This window comes from Amia ocellicauda, chromosome 15 (assembly GCF_036373705.1).
Source record: "Amia ocellicauda isolate fAmiCal2 chromosome 15, fAmiCal2.hap1, whole genome shotgun sequence".
Taxonomy (NCBI): Eukaryota; Metazoa; Chordata; class Actinopteri; order Amiiformes; family Amiidae; genus Amia; species Amia ocellicauda.
Window position 1 is genome coordinate 21,575,998 of NC_089864.1, and position 26,374 is coordinate 21,602,371.

Genomic DNA, 26,374 nt, shown 5'->3' on the forward strand with positions numbered 1-26,374 from the left:
TAGACTGATCATTTCTTTGTCAGTGGGCAAACGTACAAAATCAGCAGGGGATCAAATACTTTTTTCCCCCACTGTATTTAATAGCCAAGGTTAAAATCTCCCACCATCAGCCACTGGCATCAACACAAAACCAGCCTAACTAAAGCAATCCATATGTCAGCCAGCTGCTGCATCACTGTTGTGTCCACATCTGCACATGCACTGAGAGAGGACTCACTGTTGTGTTGTGAAAGTTAAGAACAGCATCCTGCATGCCAATCAGCAAGCTACCCATGCAGTCAGAGAGAAGCATCAGGTTTTATTTTTAATGCATTGCAAGGAAAGTAAGCAGAAGACTGATCACTTGGAATACAGATTGCAAGGTCATTCATCCTGTAAAGTCAAGATTCAAATACAACTGCTCTGTATAATCAATTTAGGCATTTTCATGAACTGCCACTTCAAGCAACTTGAAACCATTACTACAGATAGTATAAAATCGAAAGTAACTAAAATGAATTCACCTTGAGACTTTTCAAAACTTTTCCCAGACGAGGGGGTTTCTCAAAATAAATAATTAGCATAAAACAAAAACACAATCAAGTGCAGATGTCAAAGCTACTATTAAGCAAGAACCATCATCATGGGTAAATGTAACACCTAAGAACAGGGAAAGATGTCCAAAGACCTTATATTAATACACAATTATTCACATTGTCTCATTCATTAAAAAAAATATAATAATATTGGTGGTTAATTTCTGGATTATAAACTGTCAGTCGTTATAGATAAGTTCTATTTACAATAAAAACCATGAAAGTGTCAATTATATTGTTTCAAATAAACCTAAAATACTTTACAAAATGTGGCAGTGATATGATGTGACTATTGAAATGTCATCATAAAGTAATTGCTTACTTTTGTTTCCAAGCAACGAAAAAAATACCATAGCCAAGCCAGAGAGGTAAGCCAGATCTGTGTTGTAGACATTTTGACGGGATCCTGTAAGATCTCCTTAACAGAGGACAATGAACTGAACAGGATTGATCAAAAGCCTATAAGAACAACAGGATCATAGCTATAATCATGAATATGATCCTACTAAGGATCCTATGAAAACCATACCATAAAGAACTCATAAACACTTAGGATCTTGATCAGAAATTTATAATTAGGAAATTGCTGAACTGTTTTCCTTGATAGCATTATAGTACAAGGTCCTGTGTAATATCCTGAAGGATGTGTGTGTGCAAGACCTTGTCAGATCCTATAGAATATTGCGCAAGATTTCTAAAGTTCTTCCACAAATAATATTAAACACACACAAATGGGTGCATTTACTGCAGGTGCTAATGTACTGATAGGATTATTTAGCAGCACAACAGTTAAGCAATCACTTAATTGTAAAAATGTAGTTTTTGGTGTTAAGCCACTGCAGAAACCACAGTGCTTCACCCTGCCTTTAAACCACTATGACAGTACTGCCTATCACCATGGTTTCAACAGCACAGTTTAAATTGAAAACCTCATCCTCGCTACCTAATAACACCTTTTTGTTGTTTGTGTTGCTCTAACTATGATCTCCACATTACACTAAGTCAACTTCCAAAAATTCCCTCAAACTGAGATTAATACAAAATAATACACCAGTCTATCAATCATGTATTCAAACACTGTATAATTTAAGAGTGAAATTAACTGTAAGAGACTAATATTATGGTTTGATTAAAAAATTGTCAGGTACTCTATCAAGAGTGAAGGGTTCAGATATTGGGAGATATATGCATGTCGATGCAGAGAAAAACTACTTCCTTACTTACTTTATTACATTGGGTAGTCTGTGACTAGTGCAAATTTGGGTTGTGAAACCAGAGCTTTATGTTTCACATGATCCGCTCTCAAATTCAGGTTACAGTATAAAACTAATCTGAATCACATAATTAAGGGAACAGCCAAATAATTTAGAAGGATAATATAGCGTGTTCATGACTGTCCATAAAAAATATATTTTTTTATAATTGAAAGTCAGTTGTGAGCTTTACCATTAAAACAAAGAGAGAGATTAGGTACAAACTATTTTAAGGCAAGAGGCATCCACTCTGGAAGTTCACAGTGTTCAAGTTCAGGTGCAAAATTCAAACCACAATATACATCCTAAAAAATAAGCCTATGCTTTCTATTAGGAGCTATGTATAAATGAAAACAATGAGTGAACACAGATCACAGTTTAAAGTGGTTAGAATAAGCCCTAAATTATGATAAGGATGGAACCATATTATTCCAATAAGGTTTTAGTTTTTATATTAAATTGCACAGGTGACTAAACTAACACCCATATGTGTTAAAATGTAAGTTAGTGGTTGGTTTAAAATGCATAATTACAGCACAATGTGGTGTAATAATTTAACTGAATAGTGACCTAAACTAAAACTAAACTAAAAGTCAGGACAGCATAGCTAACAAAAGGAGATATTTTATTTATAACAATTCAGTTACCTTAAAACCAACAAAAAAATAAACCGCAAATAGCCTTACTGACAAAAGAAATCTCACACAGGTTCAGTTTCAAAGAGCACAGGTGTGCTTAAAAGTAGCCTTAGGGAACAAGTAGTATCAAGAAGGCACTTCAAAGCCAAGAGGCACCAACATGTAGCATGATCTTCTGGAACACAAGTGAGACAGTATTTAAGACCGTCAAATTACTCCATCTGGGAAGAAGCCAACCAAGCAGGATTTCACAACTCAAGAAGATACCGACCCTAAAATCCACGAAGACCTTAAATCAAACAAGCAAAACCAGGATTCACCGATTACATGATACTAATTGTACAAGAGAAAGTCAGTGGAGACAACAGCAAGAAAAACTGAATAAACAACATTGGTAATACAGCCAAATACATCTCTTTCTGATGCCAAAAGTACCCATACAAAATTAGTTTTTAGACTGAATGTTCAATGAATTAACAATAATTTAAATGTCATTATTTTTGGAAAATAATCTTGGTGATCAAATACTGGTGGTCATTATTATATGTTTAAGAAGAAGGAGGCTGTATTGTCATGGTCACTGGATATTTTAGATTACTTCAATGTTAGGCATATATTTCTCTCCTCCTATCTATCCAAACAAACAGGAAATGAGCTTTATGACAAAACGTAGATGTCTGCTGCACTTATTATTAGACTTCTGTCTGACTGACACATCTGTAGAGCAAAATCTATGTCACCGGTTCAGCAGAAGTGGTTTACTGGGCAGGGACACTGCAGAAGTATGAAATGCAAACCTAAATATGAAGATAATTATGAACCCTTCTTATTTTGACATTGCTTTCAATCTTTGGTCAGTAAGTGAGATGGGCCTTTGGAAAGATATAATATGTCACCTGTCAGCAACAACCAAAAGAGGCCAACAACAACAAAAAGCTTAAAAGATACAGGCTACAGAACAGAATAAAAACTGGCCTTGTAAATTTAAGACGTTAAGACTCTACATTAACTAGACTACCCTTAATGATCATGATTTCTGAGTCTTCAAAAACAAAACTACAAAAGAGCCAATGATGTACTGTAACAGGCCAGTCTCTATTAAATTATAACATCAATTAAGGAAACTACCCAATCCCCTAACCAATCCTGCAATTAAACACACTTAAATACACATAAGTAAGGTTCTTTTACATGTACATAAACACTCACATACACTATGCTGCACAGACACAGTACCAGGCATAGCAGACTCTTTGGAACAGAATCAAAAAATGATAGGTGCAGTTTTCTGAAAACTGATATTCAGTATATTCTGACATTTCCTGTAAATTACAAATTATTTTTATGCATTCAAAGAGCATGTTTTATACAAGGTGAGAGGAAGAAACAGAAGCTGAAACTATGACCAAGAAATAAGAATAATAATGGTGATGTTTGGAAGAATTAAGGTCCCATTTGGAAGGCTATCAAACAGTAAAGATTCTACTGCTGATTGATTCCCGGACTCTGAAGTGTCCATCATACAGACACTGTAATCCTGATAATCCCCCCCCCCCCCCCTCCAGGGCTTAGAGCTGACCACGGGCTCTAATACCTTTTTATCAATAACATGGTGAAGAGATTCCACTAATTAGAAATGGATTAGTTGTCTGCAACAGTTTACCTTGTGACCCAGAAACTGGGCAGCTCAGAGTGCAGGCTAGCACTTTCAGCTCTGCCCTAGCCAGGCAGTGGTCTCAGCAGGGCCATGGTGGGTTTCCACAAGTCTGCTGCAAGCGAGAGGCCTGTCCTTTCACACACAGGGAGCCCAGGCCAAAACAGACATATCACCAGACCAGCATCTCTCATTTCAGTCAAGCCTGAAGTATAAGGTATAGGTCCTCCATTTTGCCAAAAGTAAATACAGTATTAAAACAAGATTAGGAGTGAAGACAATTCTCACACATGCATCTTGAATCTTCTTGCTGTGTACATAGAGCAGCAAGTAAATTAAGCCAGTACTTCTCCTTTTTGTAGTCTTCCAGTGGACATCTGATAGTCACAAAATTAATAAAACTTAAAAACAGACCACCACCAGAATTATTATGTTTTTTAAGCCACTGGTATTGTTGTGATAAGGCCAACACATGCATTTCACATAGATTTTTATCTTGTGCGTGGTAGTGGAACAGAGAAGCCTAACATTTTGCACCTAGAAGTTCACAGCATTAACCACACCCTCATTAGATACAAATTAATATATTAAAAAATAGTGTACACAACATGGTTCCTCTGCTTTACTTCTCTTTAGTTCAGGTCATCTACTGAACAGTGTAGATTTAAAGTATTGTGACTTGGCTTTTACAATAAATTCAATGTACTCTTGCAGCAGTAATGGTGTGTAGCATCCTTCTATATTAAGCTACTGCTTTTTATGTTTTAAGTGTTGAATCATTTCCTTCTGAAGTTATCAAACAGAAATATCAAATTAACCCATCAGCCACAAAACAGATAGGCCTACTAATGCAGACTAAAACACTGATCGCTAATATCAAGGATATACTTTGGGGACTGTGGTGCTCAGTCTGTTAAGAATTACTTTTATATTATTTTTAATCTTAGAGGGGTAGCTTATGTGGGTCTTTTGAAGACACGATAAAAAGAAGTGCAGTATATTAGATATCTTTTAGTATTTATTTGTGTATTAAAAGGTTTTAAACTTATGGTTTTATCACTTGCATGCTTATTTGATTACTTCTATTTTATAAACTTGATCATTCATTATTATTATTATTGATTGAAAAATCTTACTGCCTTGGCTAAACTGATCTCTGTGTGCCTATAAAGTTTATTAGTCACAATAGTCACTTCGGAGTAATTGGTATCCTTTCTCCATCCATTGACCTCTTGTTGTATACAGTATAAGTTATTTTGAACACTTTAAAAATCACACAGCATAGGAAGAGCTGCATCAGGCTACTCCTCAGATCGCATGAAGCAGACTGCGTGCTCGGTGTCCTTTTTGCAAACTGCTTCTCTCACATCCTGTGTCGTGTTACAGCAACCTCTCAGGATTCCATCGTTTTGTCATAGTAGAAACACACACACACAGACAGACACATACACTTCACTTGCATTCACTCAGACATCCACTTCCTCCTTCTCTGCCCTAATCAAGACAAATATTGGCATCCCCAATCTAATATTTCCAATTCCACAGTGCACATAGCTCACAACAACTTCAATTGTTTTGTGCCTGTAGGAATCTAACCCGCCCAAACTATTCATCGATCTATAACCCCCAAATCCAGACATACTTGATCAGCTCAGTGGCAGAATAGCCTCTGCTTGGGTATCTGAACTGGTATAAAGGGAGATGTGAAAAAGGAATTAAAAACATTTAAGAATAAATACAACCTGCAGAAAGCTGATAACAGTAACACAAACAATGACTACACTATATTAGAAATCCACCTTCTCCAACATTAATTTCTTTGTTTTTTTAAATGTGTTTTCATCTCACTCACCATGACAGGCCTGTTTGACTATATAAGGGAAATTCACAACAGTACGTGTACTAAGAGAAAACCTCAGTTTCCTGCTGTCTCTTTTCTCTTCCTCCACTGCAACTCCGAGCTCTGCGCAAGGTGTATTACTCTTCATATGCACAGACACAAGCACCCACGAGGAAACGCGTGGCGTCTGCGTCTTGTTACGGCTGAACCTGGATTCCCAAAACGCCCCGTTTTCCGCGTGTCACCAGCCACGAGGCATCAAAGTCTTCTAGTGAATGAGGTCAAACCTGCTCACGCTTCACCTCGTTAACAACAATAGATTTGGACACCTAGAAACGAGGCCTCTCATGTTAGCTATAAAAGTAGTGTAAGGGGGTGGGGATAAAAATACAGCTCTAATCATCATCCCTCTCTTTAGAATAACAGACGGGCAAGTCACATATGTCATAAACAGGTTTCTCAAAACGATTATCAGATTCTGTTGGGTCAACACACAGGGGGTGAAAGTGCTGCCATTCAGCCAAAAGTGATGGTGGACAAAAGGGTGAAATTCAGTTCAAAGCATCTGAAAATTGTCTGCTGTACTGGCATTTCAATACAATGCTGGGGAAACTGGTGTCCTGCCAGAATACACACAAACAAACACCACAAAGTAGGCTGATTTACATAAAAACAAATCAACTTTGATTTAATCTGTGCAGACAACTGATCAATAATAAGAATGATGATATATTATTGTATTTCATAATCTGAGGTTTCTTCCATGGATACTGTAGATTTTTTTTTAGGCTGGTAATAAAATAGTTTTTATGTAGTGGCATTACCTTGATCAACAAAGGTACAGTGGATAAAGTCAGCACTGTCTGGTAATTAAGTAATGGATGAACTCTTAAAAATCAATAGTGCTTAACAGGTTTCCATATAGCATGCAGCCTGCTCTGGAGTATTGCTATACTACAATTCAACAGGATTAGGTGAAACAAAACACGCACTTCCAGAACATACGGATTTTGGCAAACATCCTTCGCAACGGCCAGCAGGAAACGCAGCAAGTCTGACAGCTCAGAGTGACTGATGAACTTTGAAATGGATAGCATATACTTTGGTTAGGATTCGATGTACTAGGGCAGGCTAAGGACTGGAGAGTCGCTTAGTTAATTAATTCCTATGCGTGAATAAACGTCAACAAGAGTGTGAAGATTTGAGCCCACCATGACCAAATGTTATTGCCATGTCACACAAACATTTCTGATCAATCATGAACAACGCCACCGCCTTTCCGATTCCTCATGAATAAAGTCACTGCCATTCTGATTCCTTATTAATAAGTACCATTAATACAATTTTTGAGATTGAGCGAAAGAGTGATCAAGATACATATACAAAAGTATGCGGTTACTTTGAAAAATTGGGTGAAATGCAAGTATGCAAAGCAGGAAATTGTTTTGTGCAATGAAAAAATAATAATAATCCCAGTTGTTTGTTATCATCCATGTACATACTCTGGGTATTCAGTCACACAAACTAAGTGGTGTCCCTCGCCAGTTATCTCACACTACCTTTCCTGAAATGTTCTAGGATGAGCTTGGAGAGTAAAAAGATATAATGCCAGCAGCATTTGTATACTGCAGGTGGTGATTAAATAGACTTCCCGATATGGAGAAACACTTAGGAAATCAATTTAAGAATATATAATAAGAAAAAGCTAATTTATTTTTGTTTCACAATTGAAAGGTTCCATTGGAAGACTTAAAAGAATCTTGGACAAAATCTGAATGTCACACATGGAAGTACCGTGTTGAGTACTTTGTTTCAGGTTTTATAGCTTCAAATCTGTACATTTAAATCTGCAATAAAATTAAAGGTCCCTGTCACAGACCCTCAGTCAAGTCATTACATTTCAAGCTGTGTACATTCAATGGCCTTCAAATGGCCTCCCAAGCCAAGAGGGACTGCAATGCTCTCTGCAGGTCACCGAATGAACCAGATCAAAGTTCAGCTGACTGGAATCTATTTATCCCAGCACTGTAAATAAACCCCAGTTTGTATGGCAGCCGCCGCCCCAGCTCCTAGGGAGGTTGTCACTGTGTGTCACTACGCCAGCCTGCTCCCTGGAGCCACTCGGTTCTTTCACCAGCACTGTGCTCTCTGTTCTTGTCCAGCCACAATCATGAGCGCTGCATTGCTAACTGACTTTGGATTAAATCATTCACAGCAGTAGGTCACAAGATTATAATTAATTTAAGGAAAATGCTTCTCTTCCAAGATAATGTCCAAAGGGATCTTTGAAGAGGAAAAGGGCTGTTTTGATGCAAATGTGGAAACTACAGGATTGATACTGAGGCAGATACTCATTATTCTTATATTGTTATTTAGATAATACATGGCTCTATGGTGTAGGTATCATTACAACCAAAATTATATCCGTAAAAGACAGGCCACCTGGCTTGCTGACCAGGACAATGGAATAAAAGAAACAAAGGATTTGGTTATGAATGTGAACAGCTTTCAATCTTACCTCTTCCCTTTTCAAATCAGACAATGCAACTTATCTTTTTGATTTCAAGTACATATTGATAGCAAAAATATGAATAGCATGATTCAGTTAAGATTATAAGGGTACAAAATTCAGAAAAAACTTAATTCGGAAATGTACTACAAGTATTGTGGTCTACTGCAATATCAGTAAAACACACCTGGTCAGACGAACAATTCCAGTCAACACAGACTCAACATCTACCCTGCTTTATACAGTGAGGGGAAAAAAGTATTTGATCCCCTAATGATTTTGTACGTTTGCCCACTGACAAAGAAATGATCAGTCTATAATTTTAATGGTAGGTGTATTTTAACAGTGAGAGACAGAATAACAAAAAAAAAATCCAGAAAAACGCATTTCAAAAAATTAATAAATTGATTTGCATGTTAATGAGGGAAATGCACCGCATCAAAGGGACAAAATCCCTCCTGAGATGTGTGCAAACCTGGTGGCCAACTACAAGAAACGTCTGACCTCTGTGATTGCCAACAAGGGTTTTACCACCAAGTACTAAGTCGAAGGGGTCAAATACTTATTTCCCTCATTAACATGCAAATAAATTTATAACTTTTTTGAAATGCGTTTTTCTGGATTTTTTTGTTGTTATTCTGTCTCTCACTGTTAAAATACACCTACCATTAAAATTATACACTGATCATTTATTTGTCAGTGGGCAAACGTACAAAATCAGCAGGGGATCAAATACTTTTTTCCTTCACTGTGGAGGACAACAAAAACTATTTTGAAAAGAGTACAGTTCAATAAGTAAATCTCAGAGGGGTTGAGAGACCAGACTTAGTTATATTTGACACAACAGAATGGCAAAATACAAAGTGAACAAATATACAACTCCTGCATTTTGCACCTACTGGATTTTGGTTTGATATTGGTTGAGAGAGAAACTTGCATTATGTCATATTGTGACAGAACACCAAAACAATATTGAATTATTAAAGAAGCTGATGAAGATCAACATTCCAGGAAACATCAGAATACTGGATAAAATGCAGCATCACAATATAGCACCTGTCTACCTGAAGCTGTCTTCTGCAGAGCAAATATACTACATTACATGGCAGCAGTGTGGAGTAGCAGTTAGGGCTCTGGACTCAATCCCAGATGGAGGACTCTGCTGTTGTACCCTAGAGTAAGGTACTTTACCTAGATTGCTCCAGTAAAAACCCAGCTGCATAAATGGATAATTTAATTAAAAAACAAAGTTCTATTGTAAATCGTCCTGGATATGGGCATCTGCTGAGAAATATAAAAATACATGGAGTGAATATAGTGATTCAATAAAAATACATTACATGGTGTATCTGAGCTTCAGAGAAGTTATAGGCATAAATAGAAACTATAATGGACGTTGGAAGGTTGACTGACTTAATGTGTTTTATTAATAACTTTGAGAACAAACTACTGACTTCCGTCCAATGATCAAAAACTCAAATGGAAGAAGCATGATATGATTTATTCCATTATTGTTGCAGGCTGTAAAAGACATCCAAAATGTGCCTAGAGAGGCGAGTAATATATTAGTTGGCTTGATTATTTGTGTGTTTTGTTTGTTTGTTTTTTTTGTTTTTTTGGGGGCGGGTTGTACGATATTTAAGCACTTCAACTCTGCTCCCATTAACAGCTTCCTTCAGCTGACATTACTCGGCATAAGATAAACAAAAAAATACCAACTCATGTAAAAGAAAAACACGTCTCCTTTCACTGCTAAATACTGTTCTCCCCTGACAGTTGAACATTTTGACATCTTGGGCCATATTCTCTGTACAAGAGCACGGGAAACTTCTCAGGACCAGCAGTGCATTTATGAGAACTGTGTATTTGTAATTAATAATAAATACAGTATGCTTTCTGCAGCTTTTAACCACAGTGCACTCAGGGTTTGGCTGATCTGAAATAAGTGGGGAAATTACTACTCCATGACTGCGACTGATCAGACTTCAGTGTGTTCAATCCAGAATAGTGTTGTTATTCCAGCAGCTTCTAAAAATCCCAATTCTCAGAGCATGTGCTTTTCCCATGGGTGACATTGTACAGTTTCTATTTCCTGTTGAAATCAAGGCACACATGGAACTCGAAATGTAGCTTTTGGTTTCTGTTGATTTGTTTGTGGGGAATGCAACTTGGATACACCACACCCAATGCTTAAATCAGCATTGCCAATGTCATGGTGAGCTTATCTAGTATTCATGCTCATTCATTGTCTGATAGCTTCAAAGCTACTGGAAGTGCAAATATCCCCACCTTTGAACTCTGGAGAAGTAGAATTGCAGAATCAATATAATAAGTTAGAAGGCTGGTTTACAAACTTTGCAATGAAGCTTTACTGTAGATTTTCCATTGACAAGATACACAAAAGTGTTAAATGACACATAGCGAAAGAGAACCACAAAGCCAGTGTTGCTAGTTCCTATTCATTAGTGGTCAGACAATACACCAAAATCATGATACAATATACATCCCGAAACACCAAACACGATACTAATGGAAAAATAACTCTCTATGGACTTAAAAATGTATTTAAAAAAATGTATAGCCAGAATTAATTAAAAATAAATCATACTGATCATAAGTGTAACACCACTTCCATGATTTTAAAGTAAAAGAAGCATGTAAACTAGAGTTGTTTGGATATCTACCTTGATAACAAAATTATGCTGAACATGTTTTAAGAAAAAAATATCTGTTTTGATAAGCACATAATATATTTCAACATTCAATTGCAATATTGAGTCTATAACCATTTCAATAGTCACAAAAAAGAAACCTTCATCAAAAGTGAGTTGAGTCATGTTTCCAATTTGATCTTTATCAGTTACGTCTAATATATAAAATCAATATTAAACTTTTCATGATGCACAATACAGGAATGATGTATTGTATCCGAGAAGTATCATGATTCATTAATACACGATGAATCGTCTCACTCCTACTATTTACACAGGCAATGTTAATTATAAAAAAATATCAATAATGATAATACATAACTAAACAATTAACTAAATTATGTTAAAGAAAATATAATGTTTGGGTTTAATTACGCTGTGAAGAATTCAGTCTGAAAATGAAAAACACAAAATAGGCTGCAGCCTTTAAATGTTAGAATTTGAAAGACAACTTATTTTGTGTTATTTAGGCAAAAAACATTTTTTCCCACACTCATGACATGATGCACAAAGTGTGACAAGATACCTCATGCTATTCATCAGAAAGGAAGAGATGTAGTGATTCATTGGCTTCTGTAGAAAAAGCAGACTGAAAATCTGCACACAAACAGAGAAATCTGCACAAGCAATATTCAAGAACCCGAATCCCAGGGCCAGTTTTGATTAAGTTTTATTTAATTTCGATCTCAAAGTTTTGGCCAATAATATTTTCAACAATTAAATAACATCGGATTAAGTTTCAAATAGTTCTATCCAATCATTGCATTTTCATTGTAAAAGCACAATTTCCCTTACAGGACAAATTAGGTAAATGTTCCTTCCATAACTTTGTCAAAGCGAGAAAGCGTTGACTTAAAAATAGCAACCTCTTCTCAACACACCTTACACAGACTATGATCACAGTAAGATCACAGGCTAGTGTTGACAATATCACTTCTCCAATTGCAAGTGGTTAAGCTTTAGTTAGGGACAGATTTGAACAAATACATGAACTGAGTGACAGGTTTTCACAAGTGCATGTATGATGTCCCACTGACGGTCTTTTAAATAGACAGAAAATATCTTGTAATTTTCTCTGTAACTTCCCTTTCTCAGTGAATGAGAAGCAGAAACCTCTTCTTTATATTTCCCCTACTTTCACTTGACACACATGCATGTGGGATGCTCTTTATGACACCACGAATCAGTAGGATGAACTAGGTAACTGACAGAAACGACATTTTGATTAAAATAAAGATCTGTAGGCTACAGGCAGGAAATAAAACAACTGATCTTAAGCATTTTCTATTTGCTTGGTATCAGACGTTCTGTCATTCATTCTTTTACAGAAAAAAGCAATTAGCTACTACATTGGGGATTCACTGAACAGATGCATTTCTCTTCTGTAAAACTCCATCAGCAAATCTTTCCCAATGTCTGTTTAACTCCAGTATATGAGTGCATTCTGCAGACCTGCATGCATTGACTTGCTGGAGACAAGACATCCAGAGAGCTATTTCTTTATTTTATGAATTAAATATGTCGTGTATCCATAAATAAAGCAGCGGGCCTAACGTTTCTCGTCTGTGACGCTATAATTTAACCCAATGAAACACGCTGTGAAGACATTATTTTTTTTATATCGGCAAGGCACACTATGGTATGAATCTAGGCCACAAATGATGGTAGCCACAGAAAAAAAAAAAAAGTCACACACAAGACGGCAGGCCCTCAACATCTACGCACAATAGAGTCCAGATGCACATTTAACTTTTTTATATTGATTGTTATTTTTCTCTTGAGGGAAATAAACAGATTCCAGTATCTTACAACTTCACATCCATATGAGTCTAATACCAGGACTGCTAAAAATACTTTCAGATTATGGTGGCAATATTAATATCATATTCAGTTTCACATGCAGTTATATATGCATGCACTTCTTTATTTTACACTAAAAGCTTCGCAATCGTCACGCAACTCTGCAAAATAGGCAACAGTTTTGCACCTCGATATTGTGTTATTTGGTTAAACGTGTCGTGCAAGCACATCCAAACTCAGATTTAGCTCCAGCTATATTAACGAATTAAGCAATGTGGCTCAGTGCATCCCAGACATGAACTAACAGCATCAAACTCTCAATTGGTTTCTTCTTTTTTTAAATAGTCCTCTTTCACCAAATAGTTCAGGCTGAAACTAGTGAGCAACCGAGCCGCCCCAAATGCACTTCTACTAAATCATCTATCCGAGCAATCTGCCACAGCACCGAAAATTACATACTCCCAGACATGACAACCCGAGCAGCATGAGCACGGTAACCCCAGTACAATATTACAGGCTCTTCAGTCCGGTCTTTTAGTCCCTAGATTCCCACAAAGAGCCGTGATTTGCCAGCCTCCGCTCAGGCCCTTGACAGCCGCGGGTGCGAGTGGCGGCGCTGGCCCGGGCTGGGATCATTGAGGTAGGGCAGCCAGCGCTGTGTCCCGTCCCGGCCCGGCCGGGTCCCCGCCTCCCTGCCTCCGCTCTCCGCCTCCTGTTTACTCTATAGGCTTTAGCCCAGTTACAAAAACAGCCCTCAACACTCACCCCTCTTATCGAGGTCGTACCCGACCACCACGAAGTAGTCGGCCAGCCTGGCCATGCCGGTACTCTAGGAGATCACGACTTCAGGCCCTGTTTGCTCTCGTCTCCTTTTCCGCGGATATCGTGCTCATAGTCTGATGGCGAGAGAGACATCATCAGCAACAGCAGCATCCTTCCAGCAGCGCCCCGCCGCCATACTGACAGTGTTCTCACCCTGACAGGGAGAGCGCAGTGCGCCTGCGCGGCGAGCAGCAGGGAGGGGCGCCTGTGCAGAATGACAGATAAACAGCATTAAAAGTCCCGATTGTACATTACTTTACCTACATAATCGATAATGATAAGTAATAATAATACAAAACTCCATATCACCCTCACGACGAGCATAGACTCCATGTGTATTACAGTAAGATCTAGGGAGCATGCCTACAAATGTGCTGTACTTAAGTAGGTTCCCGGTTGCTATTGAATAATAAGAACATTTCTTTGTATTAAAGGGATGCATAACTAAACGTTTTATTCATCATGCCATTGTTTTTATATATGACACAAGCGCATGGCTGGAAGGGAAATAAGGCGTTGTTTGTTTTTGTTTACAATGCCACTTGATGCATGATTGCAATGACCAGGTTTTTTACATCAAGGCCTAGAAAGCATGCTAATAATGATGTTAACATACAGGATAAAATGTTTGCATTTCACAGCGTGTAGCATATATGTCTTCAGGGTAGGAGCGGCCTCTGACTGATGAGTGTGTGTCTCCTGGCATACTTGTCATTCCTTCAGCACGCAGCAGCGCAGGCAGGATTTCCTAGCCCTGAGAGGACACGCAGTCCAAACGCAGAAAATACTTTTCCCTCAAATACATGGAATAGTTTGTTTCTTTTGTTCATGCATTTTGCACATCTTTCCCTCTGTAGTGTAGCATAATGCAAACAGTTCATTTTGTGAAGTGATTCATAAATTCATACTTTCCACCTAAATCTTATCAATCTGTAAAACACATGCCTTAAATAAAGCATGATATGCATGTATATACACGTTTTTTCTAACTTTCTACCAACATATATTCCATCCAGATTTATTGTACAGACTGGCCTGTTTATTCTCTTATTTGTGCACCAACTCGATTTCTATGACTATTCTGTTACATTCTTTGTAATGTGTTCATGTGTTTTGTGTAGTGAGGTTTCCTCTTGTATGTGTATGATGATGAGGAGGAGGATGATAATAGTAATAATAAGAACAATATTTTTTATAGTATAAAGTATATTAAAGTATAAAGCATAAAGTATAAAATAAGTATAACATCTTATAAAAGTAGCTGAGGGCAAGTACATAATACAGTGTATGATTCTAATTAGGGTCAGTTTGAGTAGGAGCAGGACAAATAGTACAGATATAGTAGGAATAAATGCAAGAGTGAATACAGATATAATGAAGACAAATGGTAGGGAGCATCAAGGTGTGGAGCAGGTATTTAAAAAAAGCAGGAAGCAGGGAGGGCAGCTACAGGAGGTTGCAGTAGTGTAGGCAGGAGAGTAGCAGGGCGTGGACGAGGAGCTCTGTGGAGCAATCGATGAGAAAGAGTCAGATTAGTCGTATGTTGCACAAGTGCGTTCATGGTGGGGGATGAAATCAGATTTTCAGAGGCTGAGTTGGAGATGGTGCTAAAACATTGAGGAAGAGATGACAGATAGTACAGATATGGGAATGGATGAGAGGTTCAGAGGATGGGAAGGAATGGAATTGTGAAGGTCTGAATAAATGTTTTATCTGTATAAAAAGGATATGAGAAACCAGAGAAACCATAGGATTTGATGAGGTGGTCCAGGGAGGTGGTATAGAAAGAGGACAGGAGGGAACCCAGAACTGATCCTTGTGGTAGATCTGATGAGAGAGAGTGAAAGGTAGAGCATGATTTATTTGTGCTACAGTGGGAAAATATTAATCATTCACAATATTATTATTATTATTTCTAGATGCTAATGACAATGATGATTATGATGATGATTATTATTAATAATAAAATAATATCTACATTGATATTTAATACAAGTAACCAGACAGAATGAAAACATTTTTGGAATGGCCTGTTCAGGCTTCATGTATCAGTTTTATTGTGTATTTGGGATAATCCTGGTGGGAAAAAAATATAAACACTACAGACTCACAGATCTGAAATATCTTCCTGGAGGAATACTACTAAACTATAAATATATTATTTTGTCTGATTGCCAAGACACTAAACTAACTGTGGGCTGGATGTATAGCAAGACAGATGAATCATCATTGGACTAAATTAACACTATACTGGATCCCAAGAAAAAAAAAGATCCAACATGCCTCAGAGCATGGCGATAACAAATCAAGAAGTTTGCAGTAGTTAGATGAGGATAGTAGAAAGCAGAGGAATGTGGATGAATACTGAAAAGGCCTAATTCAGCAATGAACTGCTGAAGAGGGTGATGTTATAAACACACAAACACACACACACACAATAACTAAAAAAAATATTTTTAATCTGATTAATTATTTAAAATCATATATTCGTTCTAGGCTTTTATGCCTTTTATAGACATAAATACATTTTAAATAGACAACAGCAATCATTTTTTTCTTTTATTAATATAATTAATATTCAGTCTGAATCAACAGGAAAAAGTAAACAACACAATCCCAGGTGGTACTATGGCTGCCATTGTTACATTGTTGTCTGCTTTTCCAATTTGCCATTGTTATACATTGTTATCTGCTTTTAATTTTTTTTGCAGAACTGATACCATCGGCTAATTGAACAGTTTGACTTTTTCCCTTGAAGTGTTCCAAGTATGTAACAGGTTCAAAACTAACAGAGCCCGCTTCACTTCAATGTGAAGTGCAGTACACAGGGTATATGTGCATCATAAAGCATATGGCAAAGCCTGTTGCTTACACTAAACAAACAGAAGGTACACATTAACCTTTATGTCGTTGTGATGAAATGTAAAGTACAAACGTTGCTAATCCCCACATAGTGCACAGAAGATGTCTCCAGGCTGCAAGCCAATCAAAGATAACAACCAGGAACAACCAAGAGGCCTGTTTTCTGTTCCCTGTGGCTGATGGATGCACAATATGGCCTTTCATTTTAAGGCTGCCAAAAGAAAATCAAATGCACTTTATGTATTACTGTGGGCTGCAGAAACACGTGGCTACTTCCTAACTACTGGTATTTATGTTGTTTATATATTTCACAGCCAGTGAAATAACAACAAAAAGAGAAAGCAGTAGTTACAGTAAAAGTCGTGTCTTTGTGTAAATATTTATGACAAAATTTGTGGATGCCAAGCACTCAGCATCTGACGCCCCATTCACTTGCAGCACACTATCTAACCACCCCCTCACTAGTCAGCCACTTCTGTAGGGTGCAATGACCACTCTGTCCTTCATAACGATTCATCAAGGAAAGATGGCAAGTTTATTTCCATCTCTACTCTTGATTGCCCGATGAATATTAGATAGGTTTGCACCTGTTGATTTGCTTCCATGTCATCAATTTATTACCAAAGAAGATACACAGGATTTGTGCCAAGTAGATTAGTAGAAACTAAAGGAATGGTTTGAAGTAAGACTATGGTTACCTAAAATAGCCTAAGATAATTTAGCTTTCTGAAGTAGTTGGGTAATGATTAATGCAGACTAAGACTACAGCTGAGGTCCAAGGGCTACTTGTGATCTTAGGTAGCAACAGAGGTCTTTGACATTGGTGGTGGGCCTCATACATTCCATAACTTCATCAGAAGATTTGAATTTTGGATCAATGCATATCTAAAAAAAAAAAAGGGTGGATATTTAAAGGCCAAACAATTGGGTTCTGAAACAGCTGTATACATCACTTTGTGTTGTTTAAATTGAAGGCATCTCTTTCAAGGTGACAGGAGTGTGTCTACAAGGCTGCCACCTGCCTGCATCTCTTTCAGCTGCAGAGGAAACACTGACTAAAGGCACTTCCCTTCCATCACTGTTTGGAGAGAAAACTGTCGGCAGCAGCTGTGAAAGACTGATCTGAGAGACAGCAACCCAGGAAGCACATCCCCTCCATGTAAGCTGACATCATGACTGGGAGACCTACAACTTTTAAGTTCACAAATTGAGTTCAGAATGTAAACATTGAAAAGGTAAATAAAAAGACTGTAACAGAAATACTACAGATATTATTATTATTATGACTATCATTATTACTAGTAGTTGTGGTATGATCTTACCACTTGTAGCATATTTAGATAATTAGGCAGTTAACGCTACATATCAGTTACCTTGAGAACCCAAAAAGCGTAAAATTGGATACAATTGCGTAAAATTGTAAAAATGTATTTCCTATCTACACTACATTACCACTCACTTGGAGGATATCCAAATACACTACTAGGCATATTTATTAAGGCATATTTTGAAGCTAATTTATTTTTAAATATTTGTAGGTTTACATTTTTACTCACAATGGCATTTTTAATGAGAAAAATGCTCTTTGGGTCATAGAAAGATTTAGAGAGGTGGGTAGGAAGAGGAACAGTAGGCGTAATATATAACAACACTAGGCCACTGGGGATGATGTCAGAGAGTATGTCTGCTTCCTGCCACTGCACCCATTTCACAGCAGATCATGAGCTGGGCTCTGAAGGACCCTGACTTTTATTACTAATTTGCTGCTTTTTCCCACACCACCTGTTATTCTGTTGGAAAGGTCTCATGGAAATTCTGAGGGCCAAATGATTACTGGTAGCATGATATATTTGCTATATTGGTTGTATTAAAATGTATAATACTAAGCTGAGATAACCACACATGAATACGAGCCATTGCCAATCTAAACAAAATCATTATATTATTTCCAACTGTCTAATCTCTAGTGTTTGAAATCCTCCTCTGTGCGACTCTGCCAGCAGCCTGGCCTTTGCAATAGATTCAACATTCAACAGTTTCTTCCTAATTAAGATGATCTCAGTGCACACAGAAAGCACAATGTAGAAAACTGCACACAAGACAGCATGACTCACAATTAGAAATACATTTTTGTTGCCAGTTTTGTGTAGTTTGTGTAAAAAACTGGCATACAAATGTGAACATTGCTTCCTCTGTTGCTGACTCTTTCACTATTAACATGGGAATGCTTAGGAAACATGTTGCAAGCAACTGGAAAAAACATTATTGATATTTGAGTACAGCTTGTAATCGGCAGGTGCAGCAAATGTCTTTATCTGAAGGTTTTAAACAGAGAGCATTTTTTGGGCTCTGTTTGGAAAGACTTTTTTCAAACCACATGGCAGTAATTTCTGTTTTTTCACTTCTTCAAATTCTTCCTCAAATAAGTGTTTGGTTTTGTTTTAAACATTAGCAACATGTATGACTTGGTTCCCTGTCAGTGTGCATCACTAGCAGGGCAAAGACGGCACATGGTGACACACTACAGAAAGACACACTGTGAAGAGATAGGTGGTGAGGAAAGACATAACAGTTATTGTCAAGAGTAAATAATAATCTATCATTTCCTGGGAGGGATAGACTGTCAATATGGAACAGTATGAATCGTAGATCAACACAAGCCCGGATACAATTAAGAGCATGGATGCAGATAATATAACAATCTGTCATATAATATCTATTTGTTTGAGACTAAAATTAGCATCATATCTTAAATGTTATCACAATGTAAATATTTCCATTTTAGACCACTTGTCTACACAGAGGATTTGTGGTTTTGTGTGTGTGTGTGTGTGTTTTTTTTTTTAGATACTTACTGTAGGTCTACAGAAGGAAAATTACTTTTGCATAAATTCATTTGACAACAAAGTTCTCCCGTGCTTGCGAGGTATTAATAAACAGTCTGTTAATGGGCAAACAAACACTGTAACTTGAAGAATGAAATATAAAATACTGTAGATTCTTCCAAACTATACAATTATCATCGGAAGTGGTTGACATACAGCATGGAAAACCTTTCTACTGTAGAACAACGTCGGAATGTAAAGCTTTTCCTGTTTAGAAATAAAAAAAATCTCAATCTGGATCAGCAGGGAGTGTTCTTAGGTCTGAAGGGTTTACAGATGAACAACTGGGATAGTGGAGCTGACCCTGCCTTGTTGTGTTAAAACTAAGACACAGTACAGCCTCATTATTTGGTAGTGCATGGCATAGACCACAGGCCAGTTGACAAGTTCAGTAATTCCCAGAGGCAGCAGCTCCCAGCAGCAGTTACAGCACAGGCTCGCTACTGTGAAATATCAATTATATGGTTTTCGAAGGACCTACATGGCAACATGTTTAAAAATTCCCTGAGAAACCCCCTAGAAAGCGTCTTCTCAGGACCAATGTTTGAAATGCTTGTCTCAAATTTAAGTCTGGTGTCTTTGGATGTCAAGATTGAAGCGTCATTGAAGGAATTCCAATACTTCCTCCGCTGTGCCCTTTGACCCAAAGTACTTATCATCTTGGGAGAAGAAGATTCCCAGGCAAGCTATTTTCTGATTTGGTATGTTTTGAGGCATTGACCTCTTATATGTGTTTGCAAGGTTATCACTTTTTTCATTAGTATGTGCTAGTGTGGCAAATGCACGGATGATATTGTTGAACCCATTTCTTAATATGTTAGTTTAATGGTCGTTTCACACATTCCAAAGCAACTCATTGTTTACAGTGTGTTGAAAAACATTTTTAAGAAGTAATGGAGGAAGATAGGATTCTTTTTTTAATAATATCAAGTGATTTTCTTCACTTATAGTGACACTGGACACACACACAACATGTTATTTGAGAACATATTTGGCAGATACCTTCAAGCAATTGACAAAACAAAAATAAAGCTTTCCTAATTATTCTAAGAATGTAATGAAGGTTGTTTTCGTTTTAACTTATTTATTTATTTATTTCCCCCATACGATTAAGGATCAGTTATGCCCTTGGATGCCAGACTCTTTCTCTATTGGCAGGAAAAGGGGTTTATTCCTTTGTCTGCAGTTCAGGCTTAAAATGTTGTCCATTTCCAAACCCTGTAACAAAAGATGCGCGGTGCAAATTGATCTGGTTAATCTAACGCACGCAATCAGCATCATATGAAGGCCTGTTGCCTAATCCTTTAATACAGTACGTGCCATGGAAACTTGGTTGATTGCCCCGACAAGGAACATGGATGGCTGTGGTACTGTTGTGTGATTGTGTCCTTTTGTTATATGTAAAAGGATTAGTACTTGGTGACTTCACTTAGTTAAAGAACAACCTTTCAAATAAACATGTAGAAATGCAGTGTTAGGATACCTGGTGGCCACTGCAAAACAAGGTGTATCAAATTACTCTTTTTATTTTGACTGTCAGCACAGAGTAGCAGATTATTTTCTTGCCCTGGGCTGCGACTTTTGTCACCAAATCTACTCTGTGAGGAAGATGTTCTTTTTGAAGGAAAGTTCATACAAATCACTGTTTCTGATTTGAATAGCCGTCTATCTATGTTAGGCTTCTGATGGAGACTGCCGTGTTAATCTTATTTGTATATCTGATTGTGAAGAAGACCTGATTTCTTTGTTTACACACATACAGTCACGTACAATGAAAAATGTATTGATTGGTCAATGCCTACATGATAACCGCCATCATCTGTCCTTCATTTTAAATACAAGGAATACTCTCAGGTTCACATGAACATCAAAAAGGCTCCACCTAAGTTAAATATCTATTAATATCTCCAGTAGTAACCTGAGGTGGCCCAGGTGGGGTCACACAATTCGTTTCCCACACAAAAACAGGAGAACCTTGAACATTTAATCAAAGATGTGAAAGACGGGATAAATGCAGGCCTTCATCCTTTTATCCTATCTCGCAGTCTGTGTATATCAGGTTTCCTAAATGTATTAGGAAACATCATTAGCACTGATTAAGTTCTGCCTGCAGCTGTGCTAGCTGTATATTGAGTCTCTTACAAAAAAGATCTGCCAGTGAAGTCCAGGTGCATCAGACTGTGATAGTACAACATGCTCTTAAAATAATGGATTGCCGTTCTTGGAGAGTCAAAAGCATAACAATAACTTCATATTGGTTTTAAGTCAAATGGTACTTTTGAATGGGAGTCTGTTGCTCAAGCTGGAGTCGTTTAGGAAGAACTCTCAGAAGACTGTGTTCTCCTAAACCAAACCTCGGTCAGAAAGGATACAAACAAGAAGAAGGCATGATTTCTGAATGGATCTCAATAATGCAACTTCAACAACTTGGGTATTTTGTTCTGACTCCCGCTACTCTTGGTGTAAAGAAGTGCCATCTATTTGCAGTGCTAAATGCATCTACACTTAATTCCCATTTGAAACTTGGGTTTGGGATGACTTGGTCAGCACTTTCAGTCAATTACCTGCCCATCTCCTCTGCTGAAGAGATTCATTTCTTCGAGATTATAGATGATTTTCAATGCTCTTCTTTGATTTCTATAAAATATATTCATAATGCCAACAAGTGTGTATTGAAAGATTGTATTTAATGGACTACGTCAATAACTACCCTAATTTTTATCACAAGTCAACGTAAAACCAAACACAGAGCACGTGCCAGTGTCTTACAAAATAATTAAGTTAATTTGAAAACGAAACATAAGTTCTTACCCCAAGAAGCCAACATCAGCATCCTTATAGGTATAGAAATATTCAGAACATCACATTTTCTTTGTTAACTATGACCTTTCAGAGTGAATGCCAGAGTACAGTCTCTATAAAAATGCTTTCCAGGAACCCTTATCTGAGCTGATTAACACTGTTTCTACTGATTAACAAAAGGAAACAATGATTTTGTGCCAGCTGCAAATAGTTGGGGAGATCTGCATGAATGGCATTCTTGAGACATACATGTATGTTTATAGGAAATGTTTTTTGCTTACCTTTTTGCTTCATATTTAAACCAATTTTATTAAAATATTCAGTGATAAATCAATGCTAGAACAAATAGAGCAATGTCAGGTTTGAGGACTGTAATTGTCTTACAAAATAAACTGAAACATAAGGATTTTTACAGCAGTTTTAAACATATCTGTACACTATACACAGGTGTGTCCTTGTCAATGTCCTGTCACTGATTCAAATATACAATTTCTGTTTATAATCTAGCAGGGTGTACACATACTGTTGTGGTTTGCTTGGACTTAGATGTGGTCATATTCAAAATGATGTTTTGTCCCTTTTTGATTTGTCAAATACATATCACCTGTATGCCAGAGCTTATTGTTTATATATGGCTTTGGAATCATTTATTTGAGTACATAATTGAAACGAAACTTTAGTGTAAATCCTTTTGTCAATCTGCAAAGGTGTATTTTTCTAAAGACAAAGCACTATGCGATGGCTGAATAACATTGCTGTCCGCATGTGTCCATGGAAAATCTCTGCATGTGGTTAATGACCTACAGTATTAGGAAAATATAGGCCTATTGTGGTTCAGCCATGAGAGAAAATTGCTACAACGATGGAAGTTCAAACTCCGAAATCCCTCTTTTATGTCACGATGCAGTGGATAAAAGTCTCTTAGATATGTCCTTTGTAATGAACTAAATTGTCTGCAGGACCTGTCCTCGTTGCTTTTCATTCTACGTGGTACTTCAAATACAGATGCAGGCTTCGCTTACCTCAGCTTATTCAATGTACTTCTGTGAGAGTTCCCTGTTGGTTCTATTGATCTATTTAACTCTGGGATAAATAACAGGAGTAAAAATGAACATGTAAATACTGACCCCAAACACAGCTTTATCTATGATGTGTTAATTATCCTCAAGTGTACTTTTTCCCAAAACATGTATTCCCCTCCCTGCTGAACACAGACGTTAATTGTTAATTTTGTAAGGTTTGATTTGGAACAGAACACATAAACAGTTATGATTCATAATGGAATCATTACATTAATAATGGGATCCACATGGGGCTGGCGAGGATTGAGAGTGTATATTAAACTTGAGGCAAAAACAGGGTGTAAAATCTCTTGAAAAGGAAGAATTCAAATGTTACAGCACATGGATCAATGCAGATCAAAACAAAATGTAAAATGTGATATAGAAATGGCAGTCAGCTCCTACAATTATGTAATAATCTTCCTAAAGGGCGTCTGCCAATAAATAAATAAATAAATAAATAAATAAATAATAATAATAATAATAATAATAATAATAATAATAATAATAATTGAACAGAGTGTTATGAAAATCCGAAGTGTGCAAAGAACTATAGACATTTTTTTTCCTCTGTGAAATACATTTCTGCCTCTCATATAGGTAACGAAAACCCTTCCCATATTTCTTGCTTGTGCAGATAAACATTTCAATAGATCAACATATTTGACCCTACAAGTATGTTCCCCTCAATTACATATAGTTCTTCCTTCAGTGAATACATACATTTCCAGGTATTTTTGTGAAATCTCACCTTTTGTTGAACTTCTGCACACAAACATACTTCTTCATGTGAATTAAACTGGCTAGAGCTCAACTAATTATGTGGTTTTGTGTTGAACAGCTTCAATATTTTGATTCTCTCCCTCAAGACAGTTTGATGTGCTTACTCAGTAGTTCCTACTCCAACTGCATCATCCATCTCCACTCCTTTTCATACGATCTTCATGATTTAAAAGCTTTCACCATGTTAAAGTGCTGCAAACAACCACCCACATTTATCATAATCATAATGATCTAGAAAACTAGAGCCAATTTACCAAGCAGTTCTCCAAGCAGCTGTGGAAAATAATCAGCTAGGCAACAGGCGCATTTACACTACCACTTCTGATCTGGATCAAATGCATCGGAACATTTGATCAGGTTCAGCGGTGTTGCGTTTACACTGCCATTTGATCAGGATCAACTTTCAGCCTCACATGCGCACTAACACGCAAATCCAAACTTCATTATATGCATTTATTAAACTAGTCCTTTAATACACGGCTATATAAAAAAAATGTTGTTTCATCTCGTTGCGAAATATTCTAACAAGTAAAACCAATGCACTTGCATATGTTATTCAACCGAAGCATTTTAAATCCATACACAAACTACCGATGCATTTGATCCGGATCAGAAATGGGAGTGTAAATGCGCCTAACGTCTGGGCAGTTAATCTGAAATTAGAAAACATTTAAAGAAATCTTGGAATGGATCTACAGAATTGCGCTGTTACATTGCACGAACAAACCCAAACATGTCTAAATAATTTTATTTATGGGGGATTCTGAGGGTTTGGATCACTGTGATATTTTAGCATATTTTAAGCAGAAAGATTCAGAGGAGATCATGTAATAAGATCTGTAAAGAGTAAACAAGGAGTCCAAGATTTTCATCCAATAGAAACTGCTTTACAGTTCTTTTCTATACTTTTTTTCTTTCAGCATATAGACAATTCTGATAGAAGAAGAGTTTAATGAAGGAGTTTCACATGCAATTAATATTTATTTTGAGAAAAAGCATTTGTTTGAGAGTATACTTTTCTGTTTACTTTCAGTTTTGGCCATTTTCTCTGTATTTCACTGAGATTTTTGTTATTATTGTTTTAACTAAGAAAAGAGTGTTGTATAACCAACACAAAGGATCGACTCTGCGAAATGCTGCCTGGTTGGTGCCTCAGACAGAATATTTCCATAGGATTTGTTTTCAGAACATTCCTTCCCGGCACTGTGACTTCATTGTCCCCGCACAGATTGTTGAAAGCTCTGTCTCAGAATAAAAACATAAATAGAAAACAAAGCCCGATACAACGGATGGATCTCAAAATACTAAAATACCTAAAACAGCTCTTAAGAAGCATACTGTAATAAATCAAATGGTTCGAGAACAGTTGTATCGCACAAAATCACGTAGTTATAAACTCTTGGCCTTATCTAAGATAAACCCACTTAAGAATGACCTAAATTGAAAAGTTTACCATGTCAGAGAATTCAAGTATATTGCATGTGAAATAGTATTCTTGATGATTAATAAAATTCTTTCTTAGGGAAAGTTACATAAAAATGTCTCTGATATGGAACGAATGAATGGCTGTAGTTGCTTAGGTACAATGCTACTGGATTACTCAATTTTCATATGCAGTGACAGACATAATTGACTACCAATCTATTTGTCTTGCTCACCAAGGTCTTTGGAATAGGTAATCATATTCTTTCAAGAGGAACTAGATTAAATAAATAAACAAATTAACAAACAATAAAACATCTTCTATGTTCATCTTTCTAGTTTCTTTCCGGATGGTATGGAGCTGGTCTCCACACAACAACAAGTACAGTTATGGATAGCTGTATTATTTGTGTGCGAAATAGCTCACAGTAGGAGAACACCAAGGCTTACATTGGCCAATGGTACTGCCTGATATTTTCCATAAATGTACAATTTTTTATTATACATCAGCACATTCTTGTATACTTCAGCTTTCACAATCCTCATTAAATACTCTGTGGTTTCTGAATCAATCCGTATAGAAATACAAGATTTAGCTGAATTGATGTCACATACATAGACATAACAGGAAAAAGATAGTACAAATAAAGTAATACAAAATGGACAGATAGACAAACAGACACAGAAAGATAAATAGATAGATACATGGATGGATAGACAGATATATACAGTTAGGTCCATAAATATTTGGACGGTG

General features: G+C 36.9%; 1 protein-coding gene across 2 annotated transcripts in view; it reads right to left on the reverse strand.

Annotated features, from left to right (window-relative positions):
• sbf1 (SET binding factor 1) overlaps nucleotides 1-13,950 on the reverse strand; it is a 75,800-nt gene extending 61,850 nt beyond the window's left edge. For both annotated transcript variants that reach the window (XM_066723905.1, XM_066723904.1), the window contains exon 1: nucleotides 13,746-13,950. In XM_066723905.1, coding sequence (XP_066580002.1) covers nucleotides 13,746-13,800 — 55 coding nt within the window. In that variant the 5' untranslated portion in view covers nucleotides 13,801-13,950. The remainder of the gene's footprint in view (nucleotides 1-13,745) is intronic.
• Nucleotides 13,951-26,374: the final 12,424 nt, after the last annotated feature.